Source organism: Corvus moneduloides, chromosome 4 (genome assembly GCF_009650955.1).
Source record: "Corvus moneduloides isolate bCorMon1 chromosome 4, bCorMon1.pri, whole genome shotgun sequence".
Classification (NCBI taxonomy): Eukaryota; Metazoa; Chordata; class Aves; order Passeriformes; family Corvidae; genus Corvus; species Corvus moneduloides.
In genome coordinates, this window is record NC_045479.1 from 15,837,070 (window position 1) to 15,855,289 (window position 18,220).

Genomic DNA, 18,220 nt, shown 5'->3' on the forward strand with positions numbered 1-18,220 from the left:
GAACTTGTAAAAGTTCCTCTAGTCTGTGCTGTGCTGGTGTCTGAGTTCCCTTGGAGTTGGTTTGAGTATCCATGTAGCACAGCCCTCCCATGAGTCAAGGGCATACAAAGCAGTCACTGAAGTTGTTTTTACGTAAAGTCAGCCTGCCATTTTGATGAATGGTTTTAATCACATGGTGACTTTATCAGCATTAAACACTTGAGAAAATTCTACTGTTGAGTAATTCCTGGCCAGTACATTACTTTGCATCTCATGTTTCAGATCAATATAGTGAAACAATACTGAAAGGGGTTTGTAACATGGATTTAATAGAAGTTACTTAACAGGCATTTCTGCAGATTAGTTTATGTCACCACTGGCAGACCCAAGATCTAAGTGCACATAATTGTAGTTCCAATAGCAAAGAATCCTTCAGTATAAACAATGTGGGTCATTAAAGCTTCCTAGTGTTTAATTATCACTAATTAGTAACTAAGTGAGGTAACATCTTATGCACCAGACTCTTAACACATTCTGTGCAGTGAAGGATAGGTCTCCCTGTTGTGGAGAGCAAATGGGCTGGAAGACAGAGGCATCTTGGTTGAGACTCAGCTAAGTATTCACCTGTAGTCTGTTAGTAAAATCAGCATTACAGGCTTGCTGAAATAATGTGTGATGTTTGACTGTTGTCTGCACACAGGGCGCTGAGGGATCCTTTGGCATTGATAATGAGGAGTATGAAGCTATGCCTGTGGAGGTGAAGCTCTTACCCCGGAAACTCCGCTTCTTCTGTGATCCCAGAACGAGGGAGCAGATGCTGCAGGCAGCAGTACAATGAGAATTCATGGCAGAGGGGCCAGTGTTAAACAGTCTTACCAGGGTCTCTTCAAGGCACATGAGACCTAACTAACTTGATTAACCCCACTAGACTAATAAGCCTTTTGGCTATTTTTATGTGTGAGGTACTTCCATTGGAAGTGTATGATTTGACTGGTCTCAAAGGGGTTAAAAATGCAAATGAAAATTCTGAAAAGTGCATGTTAACTTGATGGCATCTTTTTTTTCCCCTCCCCTAAGAAGTCATCATTGTTCCATTTACAGCACTGCAGGCTGAGTGCTGTGTGCCAGATGCTACTGCTGTAATGCAATTGTACATTAAAGTAAAATGAAAGTATAGTTGTCCTTGTATTCTAAGAGTTTAGATCTACTTTACCCATGTAGAAATCTTGCAAAACCTGGGATCCTGGAAAAAAAATTATTTGGGGGGGAGTAGTGCTAAGTAATTCTATGAAACATTGGAATTGCCATGTTAAAACAGATGGTTGGTTATCTACTCTATACACAAAAATTGGAGATTGGTGATAAAAAGCTTTGGAGCAAGTTTAAAAATTCCCTGTATGTATCTGGATAAGATACTTATGCTAACTTTTTTCATCTTGCCAGATTCAACAGCAGAGAGTTCCAGTAATTATATAGTAGAAATATATTCCTTTGATCAATTTAGGTATATTGCACAGAAGGAAATTAGAAAACATCATTGACTCTAAGCTGTGTGAAGTGCATGTGGAAAGACTCTTTAACAAGCTGAGTCTTTTTTTTGTAAGTATTCCTTTTATTCCTGCAGTAGTATAACACCAGTAAGGACATCCAAATAACATTTATTATTTATTGTGTCTGATTGCTCTTTAATGTAAACAGTGCTCACCAGTCCATATGCAACCTCCATCCCCTGGAGCCTCAGTACCATAATTAGTTTTGTTGCTTTTATGAGCTTTTGTTTGTAGCTTTGCTTTAATTGCTGAAGGGAAGTATTACTGACTTAGGCAAGCCTATCTGTTGCCCTTATTCTAACTTAGAAATTCACATGATTCTGCCTTGCTTACTGGAAGAAGAAAAGTTATCCTTATTTTTCTGATGCGATTGTCTGTAGCCCTGTGTTACACTGTGGCCTAGTCTAAGTTCACCTGTTGACTCTCTGCTGTTACCAAAATATGGACAGAAGTGAGTTGGCTTCCAGCAGCTCTTCAGGACTGAATCCTGCCAGCCTGTGCTCCAACAGCATCCTCTGCTGGAGACATCGTAAAGGAAAAATGCCTCGAAAGGGGAAGCAGGGTTGGGTTTCTGCATGATGCTGAAACCAAACTGAATGTTATTCTTCCCTGAACTATACTGTGGAGAGACAAATTACCTCAACTAGGTGATCTTTAAAGTCCCTTCCAGCCCTAGCTGTTCTATAACTCTTGACAGAGACTGAAGGGGGTAGAAGCCTGCTAGTTCCTTTTAATAGTTACGCTGGTGATAGGACCTGGTTTGTGCTGTCTTTTGGTTTGCAGCATTTAAGAGTGCTCAGTGGAGCCCTGGGTCACTCTCCAAGCAACATGGTGGCTGTGCTCTGCTCTTTTTGCTTGCCACAGAGACACCTGGGACACTACGCTGCAGCCCCTGGCTTATTCAGAGTCAAGGGCACTTCTCACCACTGGAGTTTTTCTCAAGTTGATGTCTCTGTCATAAAATCAGCAATGTGTTTTTTTCTCCAGTGGCAGGAAAGACAAGGCAGCAGCCATTTCAAAAAGGTAAGCTTTAATTGTATTAAAAAATACCCATGTTTTTAGTAAGCAGATTCTCTACAGAGCCACAGGCCTATGGGAGCAACCACACATCTGCAAGATGCAAACAACATCAGAGCTGTTAGAATTACAACCAGCCTGCTGCAAGGGGTGAGATGGTGAGAACTGGCTCCTTGTTCATCTGTACCATTTTACAGGGAAAATCACTAGTTCTCTTCCATAGCTCCCATTGCAATGTGATTCCTTGCTTGAGGGTAACCAAGAGATCCCTTCAGAATTGGTATCATTGATGCTGTTCTGATGTTAAAGTACCAAGGATCAACTGAGACACAGGCTGATATTTAAATATTCATATCAGCATAAGTTGAGTAGCTTGTATAAATACCATTCAAGTAATTTTTCTCCTTCCTCTGCAGTTCAGAGTTCTTCTAGTATAGAGTAATTCTAGACCTCTGAATTGCAACATTCAGAGGGGAGGTGTGAGATAGACACTACATAAAATAGGCAGGGGCTGAACCCACCATCTACAGTGTTGAGGAAAGGACTCAGTTCTCATGTTTCTGTCTGACAGCAACACAAAAAACTCTCTTTGTATAAACTCCAAGACAGGAAGGAGGAGTAGAATCCTAGGTCCCACTTACAAAAACACTTATCCTGGCTTCAACTTACAGTCCATTCTAGAAGGGCTTAAAATACTGTAACAGAAATAAAAAGGAAGGATAACAAGCTAATGATGGACCAGCTCAAGGCACCTGTTTATTCTGACCACATTTAAACATTCCCATTTGAATGGCATGTTGCATTAACCAAGATCTAAAATCCTGGTTCACAGGCATTTAGTACCCTCTGTTTTAGACAGATCACACTGTTATGTTAATACATTTTAGTCTGTTGTAAAAGATATTGATGATGTCTTTTCCCATTACCACTACACCACTGGTTTTGGGAAGGTGGGAAGAAGACACCAACTAACTTAGAAGTAATGGCTAGGATGAGAGTTTGGGTTAGTGTGCATACTTTTTACCTCGAGTTTTGCTTTAGGACAGAGTGCTCTTGCCCTGCTGTTCCAGAAGCCACTGTCTTTCCACCTCCCAGAGCAAAGCATTCCTGTCCCTTGCATAGTCTGTGGCCAGGAGGGCCACAGCTGCTCCTAGGTTTTTGCTCATTAACTTTGGCAGGTGTTAAAATGGGGTATCACCATAACCCTGCTTTACTGATAACCTGTACAGGAAGCTACTTCCTCTTGAAAAGGTGATGGAACTTTCTTCTGCCCCTAAGGATGGTGGATAGGCAAGCTCACCTCCTGTGACAGTCATGACCACAGGCTGTAAGATACACTGCAGTAAGTACTTCATGTATGTTAGAAAGGAAGGCAGTAGCATATCTGTAAGATAAATCTGAATTCTGATTCCAAAAAGTGCCTTTCTCCTAGTATCCATTATAGTTCTTTATTGTACTTGGCTCTATGCAGCTTGGCCTAACCTTGCAGTGAGAAGACTTTTGCATGATTTAAATATCTGGCAGGGTGTTGCTTGTTCAGATTGAAAACCTAGCTTTTATGTCTCTCACAAGCTTTACCCTTCAGTGCAGATAGTACAAGTAGTAATAATTCATTGCTTGATTATACATTTCTAGTGCAGCTTGAGTTAAGATGCAGTTACAAAGCTCTTGTTCTCCTGGTTAAAGGCAAGTACCAGCTGAGAACTTGCAATGGCTATCCAATGACTGGAGTTTTGGAGAACACAGTGGGGCACAGGATAGACCTGGTTACTGTAACCACCATTCAAACCTGGGCTCTGATCGCAGCAATGGAGCACAGGCATTACACCCGAGAAACTGAAGGTACCACTGTAAAGGCAAAGTACTTCAGAGGGAGAAATCAGCAATATCCTATCTTATGCCATACTTTCCTCCCTCTTTTGATTCGAAACACACCCAGTAGCTGTCTCCCAGCTGCTAGTATGCAACAAAGCACCTATTGAGTGCCCAGGAGGGGATTTTGAATATCTGCACATAACTGTTTTACCTTGAATTATGTTATCTCCTGGAAAGATAAGACTCAGTTAAACTGGTTCCACAGAACAGTCCTTCATGTCCCAAGCTATAACAATTTGTTTCTATTATGTACCCATTACCCATTTCTTGAGGACTTTCCACATGTGACAACAATAAAAGCAGTATGTTTTCAAAAAGGAGTGCAGGTGAAAACACTTTTGCAGCTAATCAAATAAGGAAGGGTTAGGAGAAAAAAGTCTTGTTCTGTTTTCTGTTGGACAACTTCCTGACTTTTGTAGCTGTTGCCTGCCAAGAGAGACTTGGTAGAGAAGCAAAATTACAAGGAAGAACAAAATTACAAGGAAGAACAAAATGGGCTGCAGTCATCCAACTGGATGTAGCACATGGAAGCTACTTCTACAGTAATCTGCTTGCTTTGATGCTTCTGCACCCATATTACTACTAACAACTGAAGACCTAATTTCTGGAAAGTAGAGGTTTAATAAATGTGAAATAGTAATTTCCAGAGGTTCTACTTGGTGGGCTCTGGCAGTGCTGTCTACTGGACCTCATGTTCCAACAGCTTGTAAACAACAGTGCTCTAATGTAGGATGTTAGAAAGCCTCTGACTGCAGTGACTGTAAAATTTCAACACCAAATCAAAGGTTTGTTTCTGTTTAGTTTAGCAAAAGAACTACTGACAAAGAGAACAGAGAGTCATTAACAACTGACCACAGCTAAGCTACGTAGCAAACCTTCAAGAAAGTGAGAGGAAAAATTGCTAGAGACTCGTTTCAGTTCTGGTTTTTTTTTGGTTTTGGTGTCTGAAGAAGTGCCAGCAATTCGAGGGCAGCTATGCTTCCTCAGGGTCCATCACTGCAAAGAGCATGTTAAAACTAAAGTGGAAGTTAGAGGAAAAAAGTGTGCAGATTGTGGGCCACTTTTATACTTCAAGTGTCAATTTAAAAACAAAGCCATTTCTTAAGGAAAAGAGAGTGGTCTTTTCATTAAATGATACTCAGCTGTTTTTACCTCTTCCTACATTTTTTTCCCCAACCTTCTAAGGATGATGATGTTACAGTTGTGAGCAATTGACAGTACAAACAGCAGCATATTATCCTCTGTACAAAAACATCCAAAGCCTTGAAAAAGCAGCCAGGGGAGTGACTGCTCAGAGACAGGCAAATTGCAGGAACATAATATGCTGAAGCTCATACCAATGAACTGTGCAACAAGCCATGTGAAGCCCCAATACCACACCTCACTACAACTGTATCCACAGCAAGCAAAACTACCCCTTTGCTGCAGACAGCCTTCAAGGAAATACAGGACAGCCAGCCTCCTCCTTTCCTGAGGGAAACAATCCACAGAGGGTATACTTGGAGAACATTGCTTCACTTGTTTCCAAAAGGTGCTTGCCTGCTTTAGCATGGGTGAGACGTTGGTGGGTCAGGCTCTGTCTCATCCTATAAAATGCTAGGACAAATGGATACATCAGCTACAGTTTGCATTCCTACAGTGCACAGAAAGCCTCCAAGGGTGCTGGAATCTATAATGATAGAAGCAGCAACTAATTAGCTATAGCCACAGTTCAGGAAGAACAGTTTGCTTAAAGCCGATACTGCTACTGGCTGAAGGATTTGGGGCAAAGCAGTATGTCACACCTAGAACCCCCAATACATTCTTGGATTTTGCACAGCAAAGGGATTACTCTTTATTGGGATACCCTTCCTGGAGGTAATGACTGGTCCTTCATGAATTGAATCCTGTTCTTTCCACAGCATAAGAAAATACCTGTTTCATCTAGTTCTACAGCTCTGCCCAGGAAAAAAGAAAGACCTGCTTTTAAACATTGCTCCTAGCAGCTGTGCCAGTTAAGAACACCAAACTCCAAGGGAACCTCCTGCAAACTTCAGTTGTTCCAGTTGAAAGGTCTGTTGTCTCTCTCACATGGAAAGCCAGGGATAGCAGCAGGCAGTGCTGAAGGCTCAACAAAAGGAGGATTAGCAGACAGTGTTAAAGCAAAGGAGCAACAAGTCCCATCAGCTACAAAGGAAAGGCGAGTGACATAAGCTAAAGCATACTCATTCTACCCTGTCCAGCCTAGCACCATCCGAGCTGAGGCTGGAGAACAAAGTGATTGAAAAGTGGCTCAGTGGTGTTGGTCCCTGTTAAATGGGAGACCATCTTGCTGGTTGGAAGATTTTAAACCAAAGAAGCAGGTGTGACGCAACTAAAAACCAAAGGAAGTGGTGGGATGGATTGAGGAGAGAGGGTGCTCTTCTCCAGCTATGACACAGGTAGGTGCAGTCTGCCAGTTGAGACCACCTCAGATGCTGGGAGTGAAAGCATGCTGCTCCAGTAAGCAAAGTCATAAGATCCTGTAGCATCCCCGATCCCAAACTTGCCTCTGCCATTTACAGGGAAGGGTGGCTTTACTCCAATTCAGCTTCAAGTTGGGTGAGGAATATTTAAAGGAGTCCCGGTTCTTATCATTGGTTTAACTGTCCCCACCAATAAACTGGTAGGACATATTTATGAGACTGGGCCATTAACAGTTTGTGCTGAAGCTCTCTTCAGTCCCCAAGTGGAAGGGGGAGTTGATAATAGGATTTTCCAGCCAAGTCTGAAAGCTCAGCTATAGCATTTCACATTGGTTGTCATCAAACAAAGTGCTTTCCTGAAGTCTTCAGCCCTCAGGTATCCAGGCCAGGCCAAAACCTAGCTATCACTGGCAACAGTGAGGTTTGGTGCAAAGGTGCCACTGGTCCTAGCTAGACAAAACAAAAAAAGACAAATGAAAGGGAAAGGGAGACAAAACCACAAGGAACCCTAGAGCAGGTACTCAGTGGGAAGTTGAGTGTGAGAAAATAAAATCACATCTTGTTTTAAAATTATAAATACTCTCCATATAAAGTTATTAAATAACTGTGGCTGTGGTGAGTTCCAGTGATCCTCCTAAGCAATGTCAGGTAGTCTTTAAAAAGTGATCGTTGCTCCCCATCTCTCTTGCCCTTGGTTTAAGTGCAGCAGGGGTTGTCAATGACTAGCATAACATCAATGCCATACACTTCCAGGAGGTCCATAAGGAAACTTCGATCCCCTTGGGGATCCAGGCCCATGCCTCGTGCATGGTCAGCTGTCAGTGTCTTATCCTGGCTGGCTGACACCTCCATCAGTGTCTGGAATATGCGGTTGTTCTGCTCCATGAAAAACCTGTAGGGTAAAGTCAGTGAAAGCAATAGCACTGCACCTCCAAACAGACAGTGTATTTACAAGCAGGCAGCAGAGCCCCAGAACTGCATTTAACCTCCTTTCACCAGAGATCCTTTTCAGGTGACGCTGTAGTACTTTTCCATTCACTCTATGGATGACCCAGAATAAACAAAGATAAAGTAGTAACTTTTAATTGACAGTGCTGCTCCCATCTGTGGGAGGCATTTCCCTCAGAAGCCGCCACGTTATCAGCTAAAGTGTGATCTGTGGTCACCAAGCAGGTACATCATGCCTACAGCTCCCGTAATGAAAAGGAGGAAACAGTGTTGTCACCCATCTGATAAGCCACTGGGTAAATAAATTCTCCATTACTGGTGCAGAAAACACCAGTGAGAGCTACTTCTTACCTGTTGCTTTCCTAGAAACATGCAAAGCTATTCAGAAAGAGCTCTGGCTATGCCTGTGAAGCTCAACAATCAGAGCTCTGCCCTGACAGCCCTTCACAGAGTTTCATCCCATTACTTCTCACCTGCTGCAGAGTGTGAATAGCAACAGGCAGTGAAGGGCTTCAGAGGTGGTAGACATGTGGTTTTTATCTAATTCTGTACCTCCTACTCTACATCCAGTTCTGGTTCCTCTGTGTGCCAAGTATGAAGTCAGCCACATCAGTGGGCCAGTCCTTCACACGCAGGTCTTATTTCCACAGTGTACCACCCCCAGCATGGTACAGTGCCTGCTTCCCATGAACATTGTCTTTTCCAGAGCCAAATGTTCTGGCAAGAAAAATCCTATAGTGCTTATGTTTACAAAAATTGGAGGGCATTCTTACATCTCTAATTGTGTTTTTAAAATTCACTTCTCCCTCTTGGCACATAAGAGACCCCAGTGGATACTACATTTTGGCTTCTCAAAATGAAAGGAAGATGATCTGAAGAGGAAGAGCCAGTCTGTTTTTTGAACCCTAGAGGAAGAAAGCTGACTATGGAATTACATCAAACATGATGTTTCATAATATGCCAAACCAGTGCAACACGAAATCAGTGCAAGAGGCTCCCTAAAACTAACAGTGTCCAACTAAGTGTTAGAGGTAGCCACTCACAAGATGAAAAGGTCCTCTTCACAGGAGCTGCAATCCTCACCCACTTCTTGAGAGTACATTAACATCTGCCTGAGAAAAGGGAGACAGGTTAATTGCCCATACCTACTATGAACCTCAAAGCATTATGAGATGACCAGCACCTTCAAGAGATGAGCTGAACCAACCAGTGGGATATTTTAGAAATACTACAAGGAGGAAAGTTCAAAGGAGCAGTGTCCTCTTTATCCCACATCTCCTATCAGGACCACCCAGATGTCCGTGATTACCTTTGGTCATTGAGCCGTCGGTACTTCTCCTTGTCGGCATTGTTAATTTTCAGGAGTGGTTGCAGATGCTCATGATGCGTCTTCACATTCTGGTTGTCTACATAGACATCATAGAGATCCCGTTTCTGCTCAAAGATCTTTTCTGTTGTACCTGCCAAAATCAGAGAAGATTTTCAGAGCAGGATGTTGCTTTCCCAGCAGACCAACTGTTCTCTCCTGCTTTCATAGTTAGTCATTCCATGCACAACCTATTTCTCATCAGTTCTACTCCACAGCCTGGTGTCTCAAGACATTTTGCAGCCCGAGGCTAAAAACGCCTAATCCATTATACTTACAGGCCACGTATGATACTTCTGTCTCCAGCATTTCTATGTCTGCCACATTCACATAGAAGAATGGTTTGGACTCTGGGACAGTTCCTCCAAGACCAGGCAGAGAAACATTTGCAAGGCAACAGCAGCAATACACTGTGGACAAGAGAAGTACATCCTGAGATGCTTTTGGTTTTCCTCAAGGACACTCTGAATCCCACTTGCCCCGTTCTCCCACATGCCTCTATGAAAACAATGGTCAGAGCTCTGAAATGCCCTTGAACACCAGAACTTCTCAAGTGATGACATCCTGTTTTGCATAGGAAATAATCAGTTCTCCCGTAGGAATCCCACATTCTAGAATCCACAAATTCAGTCAGTGCTCTTTTCATCCTGTGCTGACAGGAACTGAGTTTGACAGTGCCAGATGTGTCCTTACTCATGAGGCCTGAAGAAAAGCATTTGGTAGGAAACGTGTCAATGCAGACTGAGCGGTATCTTCACGAGGAATGGTCACAATGGATTTTGAAGACCTGCATGACGTCTGTCCCCTCAGTACTCACAGCCATTTCTGCAGTGCTTCAGCCTACTAGATCAGAGCTCTGCAGTGTCCCTGGAAACATACCTCTATAGCAGACAACTCCAACTGGGGGTGGTGAAAATATCAGTATGCGCTTGCGCAGCAGGGCAAACTTCCAGAGGACGAGGATCTGCTCACCGAAGAATTTGATGAACTGAGACATACAGCCAGCAGGGTGTGTGATCTGCAGGTGGAGCGAAAGGGAAGAAAACAGCTCAGAGGTGAAACAGGGACACATGCACAGATGCTAAGTCTAAATGTGGGAGCAAGACCAGCACACAGCTTGCAACAGTCCAAGTAACAAAATCTTCACTAAAGCAGCCTACAAAGCGTGGGAGTGACTGCTTACATAAAGGAGTATGAGGCACCAGCAAGGAGCAGCAGCCCTCTGCCCATTCCTGCAGGCCTCAGGCACCTGCCTCACCTTCATCTCTGGGTACATGTATCTGTGGATGGAAGGCAGCCAGTGGACAGGTTGCTGAGAGCTGGGGGTGCCCTTGCTATCAGGGAGAACTCCTTTCTTGTCATCATAGAATGCCTCTAGATGGGAGTAGTGCCCTGGCATCTCCAGCTGGTGTCTGGAAAAGAAAGGAAAAAAGGGGAGACCTGTAGTGTCTCCAGACTATTTGTTGAGTGCCTTGCCCCCAGTAAATATCTGCTCTCCCAGCTAAAAGGGATCCTGGGTACCTCAGGGACTCATCCAAGGGGGCTAAAGAAGCATCAGGACCACCAGCAGCTCTCAGTGCAGCCAGAGAACATGCACAGGACTGACACAGGCAGTGAGCTGGGGTGTGCATAGCACGGATCCTGTTTGAAATACACTCAGGTAGGAAGAGTTTTCTTTTCTACCATCACCATTTTCCTTTCTAGATCCACTCTACACAGCTGAAGCACACAGCTAGCCAGGATCACCATTACACAATTAGAAGCCTTTTGTAAGCCCCTAGTAAAATGGTTTTCAGAAGAAGAAAAAGGGAAGAACTTCTTGTTCTCTGAACTCTCCCTGTGACACTTGTGTCTGCATACAATAAGTAGGGTTTGGATAGCATTTGAGTAGCCCGTTAGGAGGGAACAGACTGCTGCTAATCAGTTCCTTGTCTCCTTCACATTGTGAACCTGTAACACTTTCTGGAGAAATAGCCAGTCAAGGAAGTCACAGCACAGCATTGTTGCCAAATTCTCATTTGCCTAAAACTGCTCTCCGTAGAAGCAACATTACCTCTCCCAGGTGGGGAACAGCCAGTCTCATTCCCAAGGGAACTTACCTGACCTGGTTCTCCAGGAAGTGCATGTACCTATACAGCAGGGTGTAGGAAGGGGAGAGGATGCCCACGGACTTCATGCGGGCACCACGCTCTAACTCACTCTCCACAGGCATGTTGGCAAAGCAGGCCAGGCCAAAACAGAGCCCTTTCCGGAAATAACTGGAGACAAAGGTTTGACAGAAGGGTTAACGTTAAAAAGAGGAAAGAGGAAGAAAGGTAAGTAACTGAGTGCTAAAAATACTGATTTGGGAACATAGTTTCTTCTGTAAGGAACTCCCTGAAATCCCACCCTGCTAGCTGAAGGGCTGAGAACAGGCCTTGGGTGCCCCAGTCTTCTCACAAACAAGACAGAATATTTAAGGCAAGAGTTCCTACTAAAGCCCCTACTAGCCATGTCACAGGCTGGTAAGGAATGCAAGTAAATAAATAACTTGGAAGGAAGACCAACAGAATGCATGATTCAGTCAGTGCAGAGCCCTTCCTCCAAGGAAGAAACCTGCAGTGAATGCAGTTCTGAGTACAGTCCAGCTACCTGGTCATATTTTGGGTTCCAGCATGTTGAAGCACACTCTGACTGAAAGGGTTCAGTACACATGCCTTTAAGAAAGTAACTGTTATTCTTGACCAGAAGGAATTGTGACACTGCAGTTCATTGCAAAACATTGCTGCATTGCAACATTGGGTTAGCAGAATGCAGAAAATTCCTCTTACGTGTTTCCACTGAAGGAGCTAGCAAAAAAGAAAGTGAGTGAGACCTGTTTATAACAACATTTAAAGGAACCAAAAGCCCTGGCAGAGTTAAGAACATTTTTCAAAGTCCTGTTCCTGCAAAATGCTTCCTATTTTAGTTCTGCCATTCCTTCCCCTTCACCCTACACCTCTGTTCACAGTCCCAATAGTGGCAGTGCAGATCATTTGCCCAGTACACACTAAGATTTGCACACCAAAGCTGGCCTGCCCCATTCACCAGTTGGCCTCCACAGGCAGAGCAGTCACATGGCAGGTACCTGCAGCTAGCTGGTACTTAATATGATATGAAGGTGTCTGAAAAGTATCCTTGGCTCAGCTAGAAACAGTTTAGCAAGCAGGTTTCTGCAAAACCATAGCTTCCTAGATGGTATTTTTCTTGCATGTTCTGAAGTAAGAGCTGGTGGTGTAGATGTATAGCTAAGAAAGGAAGAAGTAATATAGCTCAGATGTACTCACATGAAATCTGACTGGATTTTGTGGGACCCACTTGCCATGGATTTGAATTCCACACCTTCCAAATCTATATCTTGGGGTAAACACCATTCCACCATGTTGCCTGCAGAGAAGCAAATTAATTTGGGTAAGCTTGAATACATTACTTGTTTCTAAAATGCACACCTCAGCAACAGCAAGTTGTTGCTTTTCTAACACTGGGATACCCGTAAGAGTGCCCTAACACAACTCCTGAACTCCTAAACTGTCACAGACAGTAGGTGACATAAAATACTCCACACGTCTTGCAAATGTTACTTGTAGCACGACTCACAGATACTGCAGGACATTTGGGGCCATTTCTGAAGCTAGTGCTATTTTGTGGGTTTATACTTGATAAGCTTAATCACAGAACAGCTACGATTTTACCTGTCAGTGGATAAGCTTTGGTCTACATGAGTATCCATCCCATACAGAAAGAACCAAAGGACAGACTGTTACTCTTTAGGATGAGTTTCTGGGATAGCTCACACCACCACCAATACTGTCCTTTGCCTATGCTTGACAGGCCTGGTCAAACAGAAACCTGTAGGCTGTCATCCAAGTCACCACTTTTTTTCTGAAATCTCTCCCATTTTCTTTAGGATAGGAGGAGTTAGCTGAAGCTTTATATGGAGGCTGAGGTGATCCAGGTACTGCAATGTGTTTGTGTATGCTAGAATAACCAACCAAAAAGTACATAAATTACAAGCTAGATCAAGATCAGCAAACATCTGTCACCTGCCAACCCAGCCAGAAAGCATGCAGTTGTTCAGGAGAAAAGGCCACCTGAGGAGCCTGATCCTGGAACAGATGATATCAGAGAAGTCACAAAATGTCCTTAAAGCAAATCAAGCCCAACAAGTTTACTATGGACAAAAGAAGGGGTGACTTCTCATGCTTTCCCATGCCAGCACTTCAGAGCCCACCCTGCTCACCTGGACATTCCCACTGCACTGAGATGTGCTCCAGATTTTACCCACTGAGTTTCCGTTCTCTGTCAGTTTGCCCACAGCATTTGAAGTCATGTGGCTTAGTTTTAAAAACAAGGCAAAAAACATTTTTCAGGATAATGCAATGGCAGATGCAGCACAAAGATGCTTCCTACTGCTTCACTCCTTTCCCTGCCCTTTGGGGTGAGCATCCCAGCTGTGCTTGCACAGACAGTGTACATTTGGAAGGGCCTTACACTCAGCCAACTCTTGGAGATACTTAAATCTGAGGCCTCATTTCTGAAGCCTGTCTTTTGTCTCATTACTCATACTGCACAAGTATATGCCTGCACAGGAATAGGGCTTAGCTACTGACATTTAAATAGGCTATTTTTCTTCTCACATAGATCCTGAATTCAGTAGACCTCCCCCAGCCCTGCCTGGCAAGGACTTCAAAAAAACCAACAGCGTTAGGCATGGCAACAGGAGAAGTTTTGCATCCAACTGCCCGCTTGGAGTGCACAAGCAGACCTCTCCCACAGAGCTGGGCTGGCCGGGGAGCAGTGGCAGCCTTGTGACCCCGAGCACAGCCCTGTGCAACCACACGCGAAACCACAGAGCTCTGCTGTGCAGCGCCTTGGCCTCTGAGGCGTGTGAAAGGCTGGCAGAGAGAGCCACTGACATCATAGCAGCCCGCGCGCTCCCCTGGAGGGCTCGCACATTATATAGAGATGGTGGCTTTTGTTGTTTGGGGTTTGTGGGTGCTGTTTGGTTTGTTTTTTAAAGGCACAAGACCCTTCCTTGAAAGAGTGAGGAAGTCAACTCTTGAGACTATTGCCTCATAACCACGAAATTGTGGTTAAGGCCAGATGTGCTTTTAAGCCTTGCCCCGCAGAGGATCCCTTATTGGTCATTACCTATAGATTAACAGATCGATACGCAAGAGTGCCATCAAGGGCAAAGGAAAACTGGCTTTGCTCAGTTTAGTCACAAACACTGTCAGGTGTCACATCCACCGCAGAGATGTTGAAGTGGACATGGCTTAAACAATGCCTGTTCTGTAGAAGCAATGGATTCACAGGATGCCTTGAAACAGATCTTTACCCTACAGGGCACCTCAAAAACTACACCTATCATGTAGCTATTTTTTTTTCTGGGATCTGTCAGGAGCAAACTGCACCTGTGCTCCTGGCTGTTCCTCACACCACCTTGCCCTATGAACACACGAGCGACGTGGCAGTCGGAGAACAAACACAGAGATAAAAAAGTAGGAAAGTCGGTCTGGCGAAACAGGAGAGCAAACAAAGGAGAGACTTCACCCAGATGCAATACGACTGCCAGCCTGCCCGAGAAACTAGAGGAGGGAGGAGGGAGCAATGTTGTAGGAAAACAGGAAGCATTGTTGTCCTTCCCCATGGAGAAAGCAGCTCTCGTGTGCACAGGAAACTTCCCAAGTGAGAGTCACCCAGCGTTAGAGAGCAGGCTAGTGATTTTGCTGAGAGTCAGATCTGCAGATCTGATCTCCTGGAAGCTGTCTCCCACCTTCAGGTCAAGTCTGAGCCAGCACTCATTTTCTAGTGTGCAAAGTTAAGGATGTTCTTCCTCTTTCCCCTTTCACATCCTCACAAAGAAGATATTGGCACCAGCATTTGGGGGTCATCACCTGGCCCTCCTCACTATTAGATGTTTCCCAAGGGCTTTAGGGTCCCCAGCTGTGCAACGCTACCATGTTGTGCCAGGACAGGAGAAGAAAGTGTAACCTAAACATCACACTCACTCCGTTTCCTTCGTGGAAGAAATGTGGGACAGAAAAAGAGACTATTTGCATGTTCACTGGTGCAAAACACATTACTTCCCTCTCTTCCCTCCTTGTCTCTCTCCATTACTTATAGACCCTTGACTGCTATCAGGTCCCCCACAGCAGCAGTGAAGAGAGCTCCTCAAGTGCCACAAGGTTGACCACGCTGGAGGTGGACAGCACCACTGATTCAGAAGCTGCCTCTGGCTCTTCCATCAGTCACTCACATGAGCACTGATGGTTACAGGGACACCGGAACTGTAACAGTGACCTGGCAACCCCATAACCTACCTTTGGAAACTCATCACATGCAACTGCTATACACTGAGTTCATCTGCTTCAAGCCCTTCTAAATTTAGGAGGGAAACTGTTACGTTCTTTATTAGCATAGTCACCACTTCATCCTTCTACCGTAAAACCTCTCTTGCCCATCTACTTGCCTATAGTTGGAGAGACACTACCTGGCATAAACCCCTGCACAGCCACCACCGGAAATTCAGCTGTTCCATGCTTCAGCAAGCTGCCAAAGAAGGTCTGCTGTGCTGTTCCTGGGTAGGATCAAGCAGGTTTCCAGCTCAGACACTAAATGGATGATTTCCTTTAAGTCATACACAAGGACCAGATACCCTTACAAACATTACAGAAGTCCTTCACACCATCTGATGTGGTTGACCAGTAATTCCCATATTATCTTTTTGACCCCAGCAAGTTCACACCTCTGCAACTTCATGACCTTTTTCCAAGTCCACATCCTCCGTAGGGCACTTTGCTCCCCAGCTGTAAAGCTGACATTTGTTGGTATATTGCTCACAGCCCTATCATGATCCTTACATTCATCATCCATCGTGGGTAGCAGGAGGAGGCTGAATCTTCCTGGACTTGACAGACTACTCCAAGGCTGGTGACACCCAGCATTAACTGCACATCAGATGTGAGAAGAGCTGTTGCCCAACTTTCCCTGGACTTCATTCAAAGCAACAGCTGGTTCAGAAAAACTTCTGAGAAAGCTCAGCTTTCTGCCAACTAAGAAAATCTCACCATTTCATAGAAGGCATATGCTGTTGGATTGAAAGACAACCTGCTGTTGCTGCAGTCATCCAGACTCTCTTGTGTTTTGGATACTTAGGAGAAACACCTCCATTTTCCATCTCCTGGTGGAAAGATGACATCCAATCTCATTTCAGATTTTTGTGAGTGAAGAGCCTCTGGCCTCTAGACTGACACTTCTCTCTGGTGCAGTATGAAAGGGTAACTTCTCAAAAGCCCTTGGCTGTTTTGGGACACAGCAGCCAAGCTGTCTGACAGTGGGCATTGCTGACAGCACATCACACCAGGGGCTATGTCCTGTTCACTACTTCCTTAGGATTTTCAGTTCAAGACCAGCATTCAGTCTTCACTACCAAAGCCCTCTTGTGAGCAGGATGTCAGTTACTCTCCCCTTCCACTGAAGAACCAACCTCACTGTGCTTTACAGACCTCTTTCCTGTCTCTAGTACTTTTGCTACGGATTTGCTAAGGAAGTACCTGTCCAGAGAAGAAAGAGAAGCTCACTCTCACATCAGGATGCAAATGGGCTCCTGAATCTCTCTCTCTTGCCTTTGAACCCCAGGTTGGTGCCTGGCAGCCAAAAGACCCAACAATGTGTCTCAGGACATGAGACCCCTATGCACAGTAGTACCTGTGTTCACAGGTTGGTGGGTGTTAACTTCATATCTGTGTCCTAACATCCTGTTTCGTGGATACTGTGGGAGCAGCAGGACTAGGAAAACAAAGTTAAGAGCTTTTCTGAAATGCTGATTTACAGGTTTGAAATTAATAACCTCTGTCAGTTGTGATACAACACCACAGTCCAACAGCACTGAGAGAGATGGATATGGCAGTGAGAAGTGGAAAATACATTCCCTTGCCCCTCTCCTCTGCCCTGCTGGATCACAGCACTCCTTCAAAGCACTAAGTCCCAGAGATCCCACCAGAGGCCAGCCTCTAAACACACTGGTCACCAAGAAATACACAGCCGAGCTGCTGCTGCTGGTGGCGATCATGCCCTGCGAGCCTGCCGGATTTACGCCTGTCACAAATGCCATCCATCACCGATAGCTGCGGGCAGGTCTGCGCCACTCCACGAAGACAGAAGGATGCTCTCAAGATGCTGCTAACAGGTTGGTGCCCTCCAGGCAGCGCTGGGCAGAGGCTCGGCCTAAATCGGTGCTGGGCACAGGGGATGCCCCTGCGCCGTCCACAAACTCCCTGTGCCGTGACCCGCTGTGGGGAAGAGATACACCCATCCCTCTCCTCGGAGCCGCACCAGACGCGGCGCCTTCCTCCCGCCAGAACTTCTCGGCGGGATGGAGACCAAACGCAATCCCCCTTGTGCTCCGTTTTCGGCAAATGCCCACGGCCCCCGGTCCCGACAGCCGACGGCAGCCGTGCGGTGGAGCCGCGGTCCCCCGTGAGGGCAGAGGGCAGCCCGGCTCCCGCCGGCCGCTCTCCACTGGGTCCGGCGACGCTGCCCCTGCGCGGCGGAAGGAGCGGTCCCTGGGGGGGCGGGATGCGGGGGCAGCGGTCCCCAAGGGATGCCCAGTCCCGGCCGCATCCATCTTACTCCAGCGGCACCGGGAGCCCCAGGCCCGGCCCCCGCGCCCCGGCCCGCCCGCCCGCCCCCGGCGCCGCTCACCCGTGCGGGGGTCGAAGGTGACCACGAAGACGGCCACGATCTGGTCCTCCTCCGCCTCCGCCCGCGGCGGCCCCGCCGCCTCCGCCGGCCCCTCGCCGTCCCACGGAGCCGCGCTCCAGCCGCCGCTGAGCCGCCGCCCGCCGCTGCCGCTGCTGCCCGGCTCGGCCGCGGGCGGCGGCGCCGACACGGCGGGGCCCTCGGCCCAGAACAGCAGCGGCGCCTCGTCCGAGCGCTCCACCATGGCCGGGCCGGGCCGAGCCGAGCCGAGCCGAGCAGAGCTGAGCCGAGCTGAAGCGAGCCGAGATGAAGCGAGCCGA

At 46.1% G+C, this 18,220-nt stretch overlaps 2 protein-coding genes across 5 annotated transcripts in view; one reads left to right on the forward strand and one right to left on the reverse strand.

The window, feature by feature from the left end:
- AGK (acylglycerol kinase) overlaps positions 1 to 1,155 on the forward strand; it is a 37,573-nt gene extending 36,418 nt beyond the window's left edge. For all 4 annotated transcript variants that reach the window (XM_032105819.1, XM_032105821.1, XM_032105820.1 and 1 more), the window contains one exon: positions 680 to 1,155. In XM_032105819.1, the coding sequence (XP_031961710.1) occupies positions 680 to 817 (138 nt within the window). In that variant the 3' untranslated portion in view covers positions 818 to 1,155. The remainder of the gene's footprint in view (positions 1 to 679) is intronic.
- A 1,387-nt stretch (positions 1,156 to 2,542) lies between these two features.
- On the reverse strand, positions 2,543 to 18,172 carry DENND11 (DENN domain containing 11). Its single transcript, XM_032105818.1, has 9 exons — positions 17,904 to 18,172; positions 12,485 to 12,584; positions 11,279 to 11,437; positions 10,438 to 10,591; positions 10,059 to 10,197; positions 9,458 to 9,589; positions 9,123 to 9,273; positions 8,857 to 8,925; positions 2,543 to 7,757 (listed from the first exon to the last, which is right to left on the reverse strand). The coding sequence occupies exons 1-9, from the start codon at positions 18,142 to 18,144 to the stop codon at positions 7,562 to 7,564; spliced, it is 1,341 nt and encodes a 446-aa protein (XP_031961709.1). The 5' UTR covers positions 18,145 to 18,172; the 3' UTR covers positions 2,543 to 7,561.
- Between the last annotated feature and the right edge of the window lie 48 nt (positions 18,173 to 18,220).

What these genes read in the sequence shown, in the direction of transcription:
- DENND11 (XM_032105818.1), bottom strand. Translation starts at nt 18,144, where the DNA reads ATGGTGGAGCGCTCGGACGAGGCGCCGCTGCTGTTCTGGGCCGAGGGC. An exon ending in CACCTTCGACCCCCGCACGG is followed by an intron (nt 12,585 to 17,903) that starts GTGAGCGGCGCC and finishes GCTTCTCTGCAG; the next exon opens with GCAACATGGTGGAATGGTGT. An exon ending in TGGAGTTGTCTGCTATAGAG is followed by an intron (nt 9,590 to 10,058) that starts GTATGTTTCCAG and finishes TCTTGTCCACAG; the next exon opens with TGTATTGCTGCTGTTGCCTT.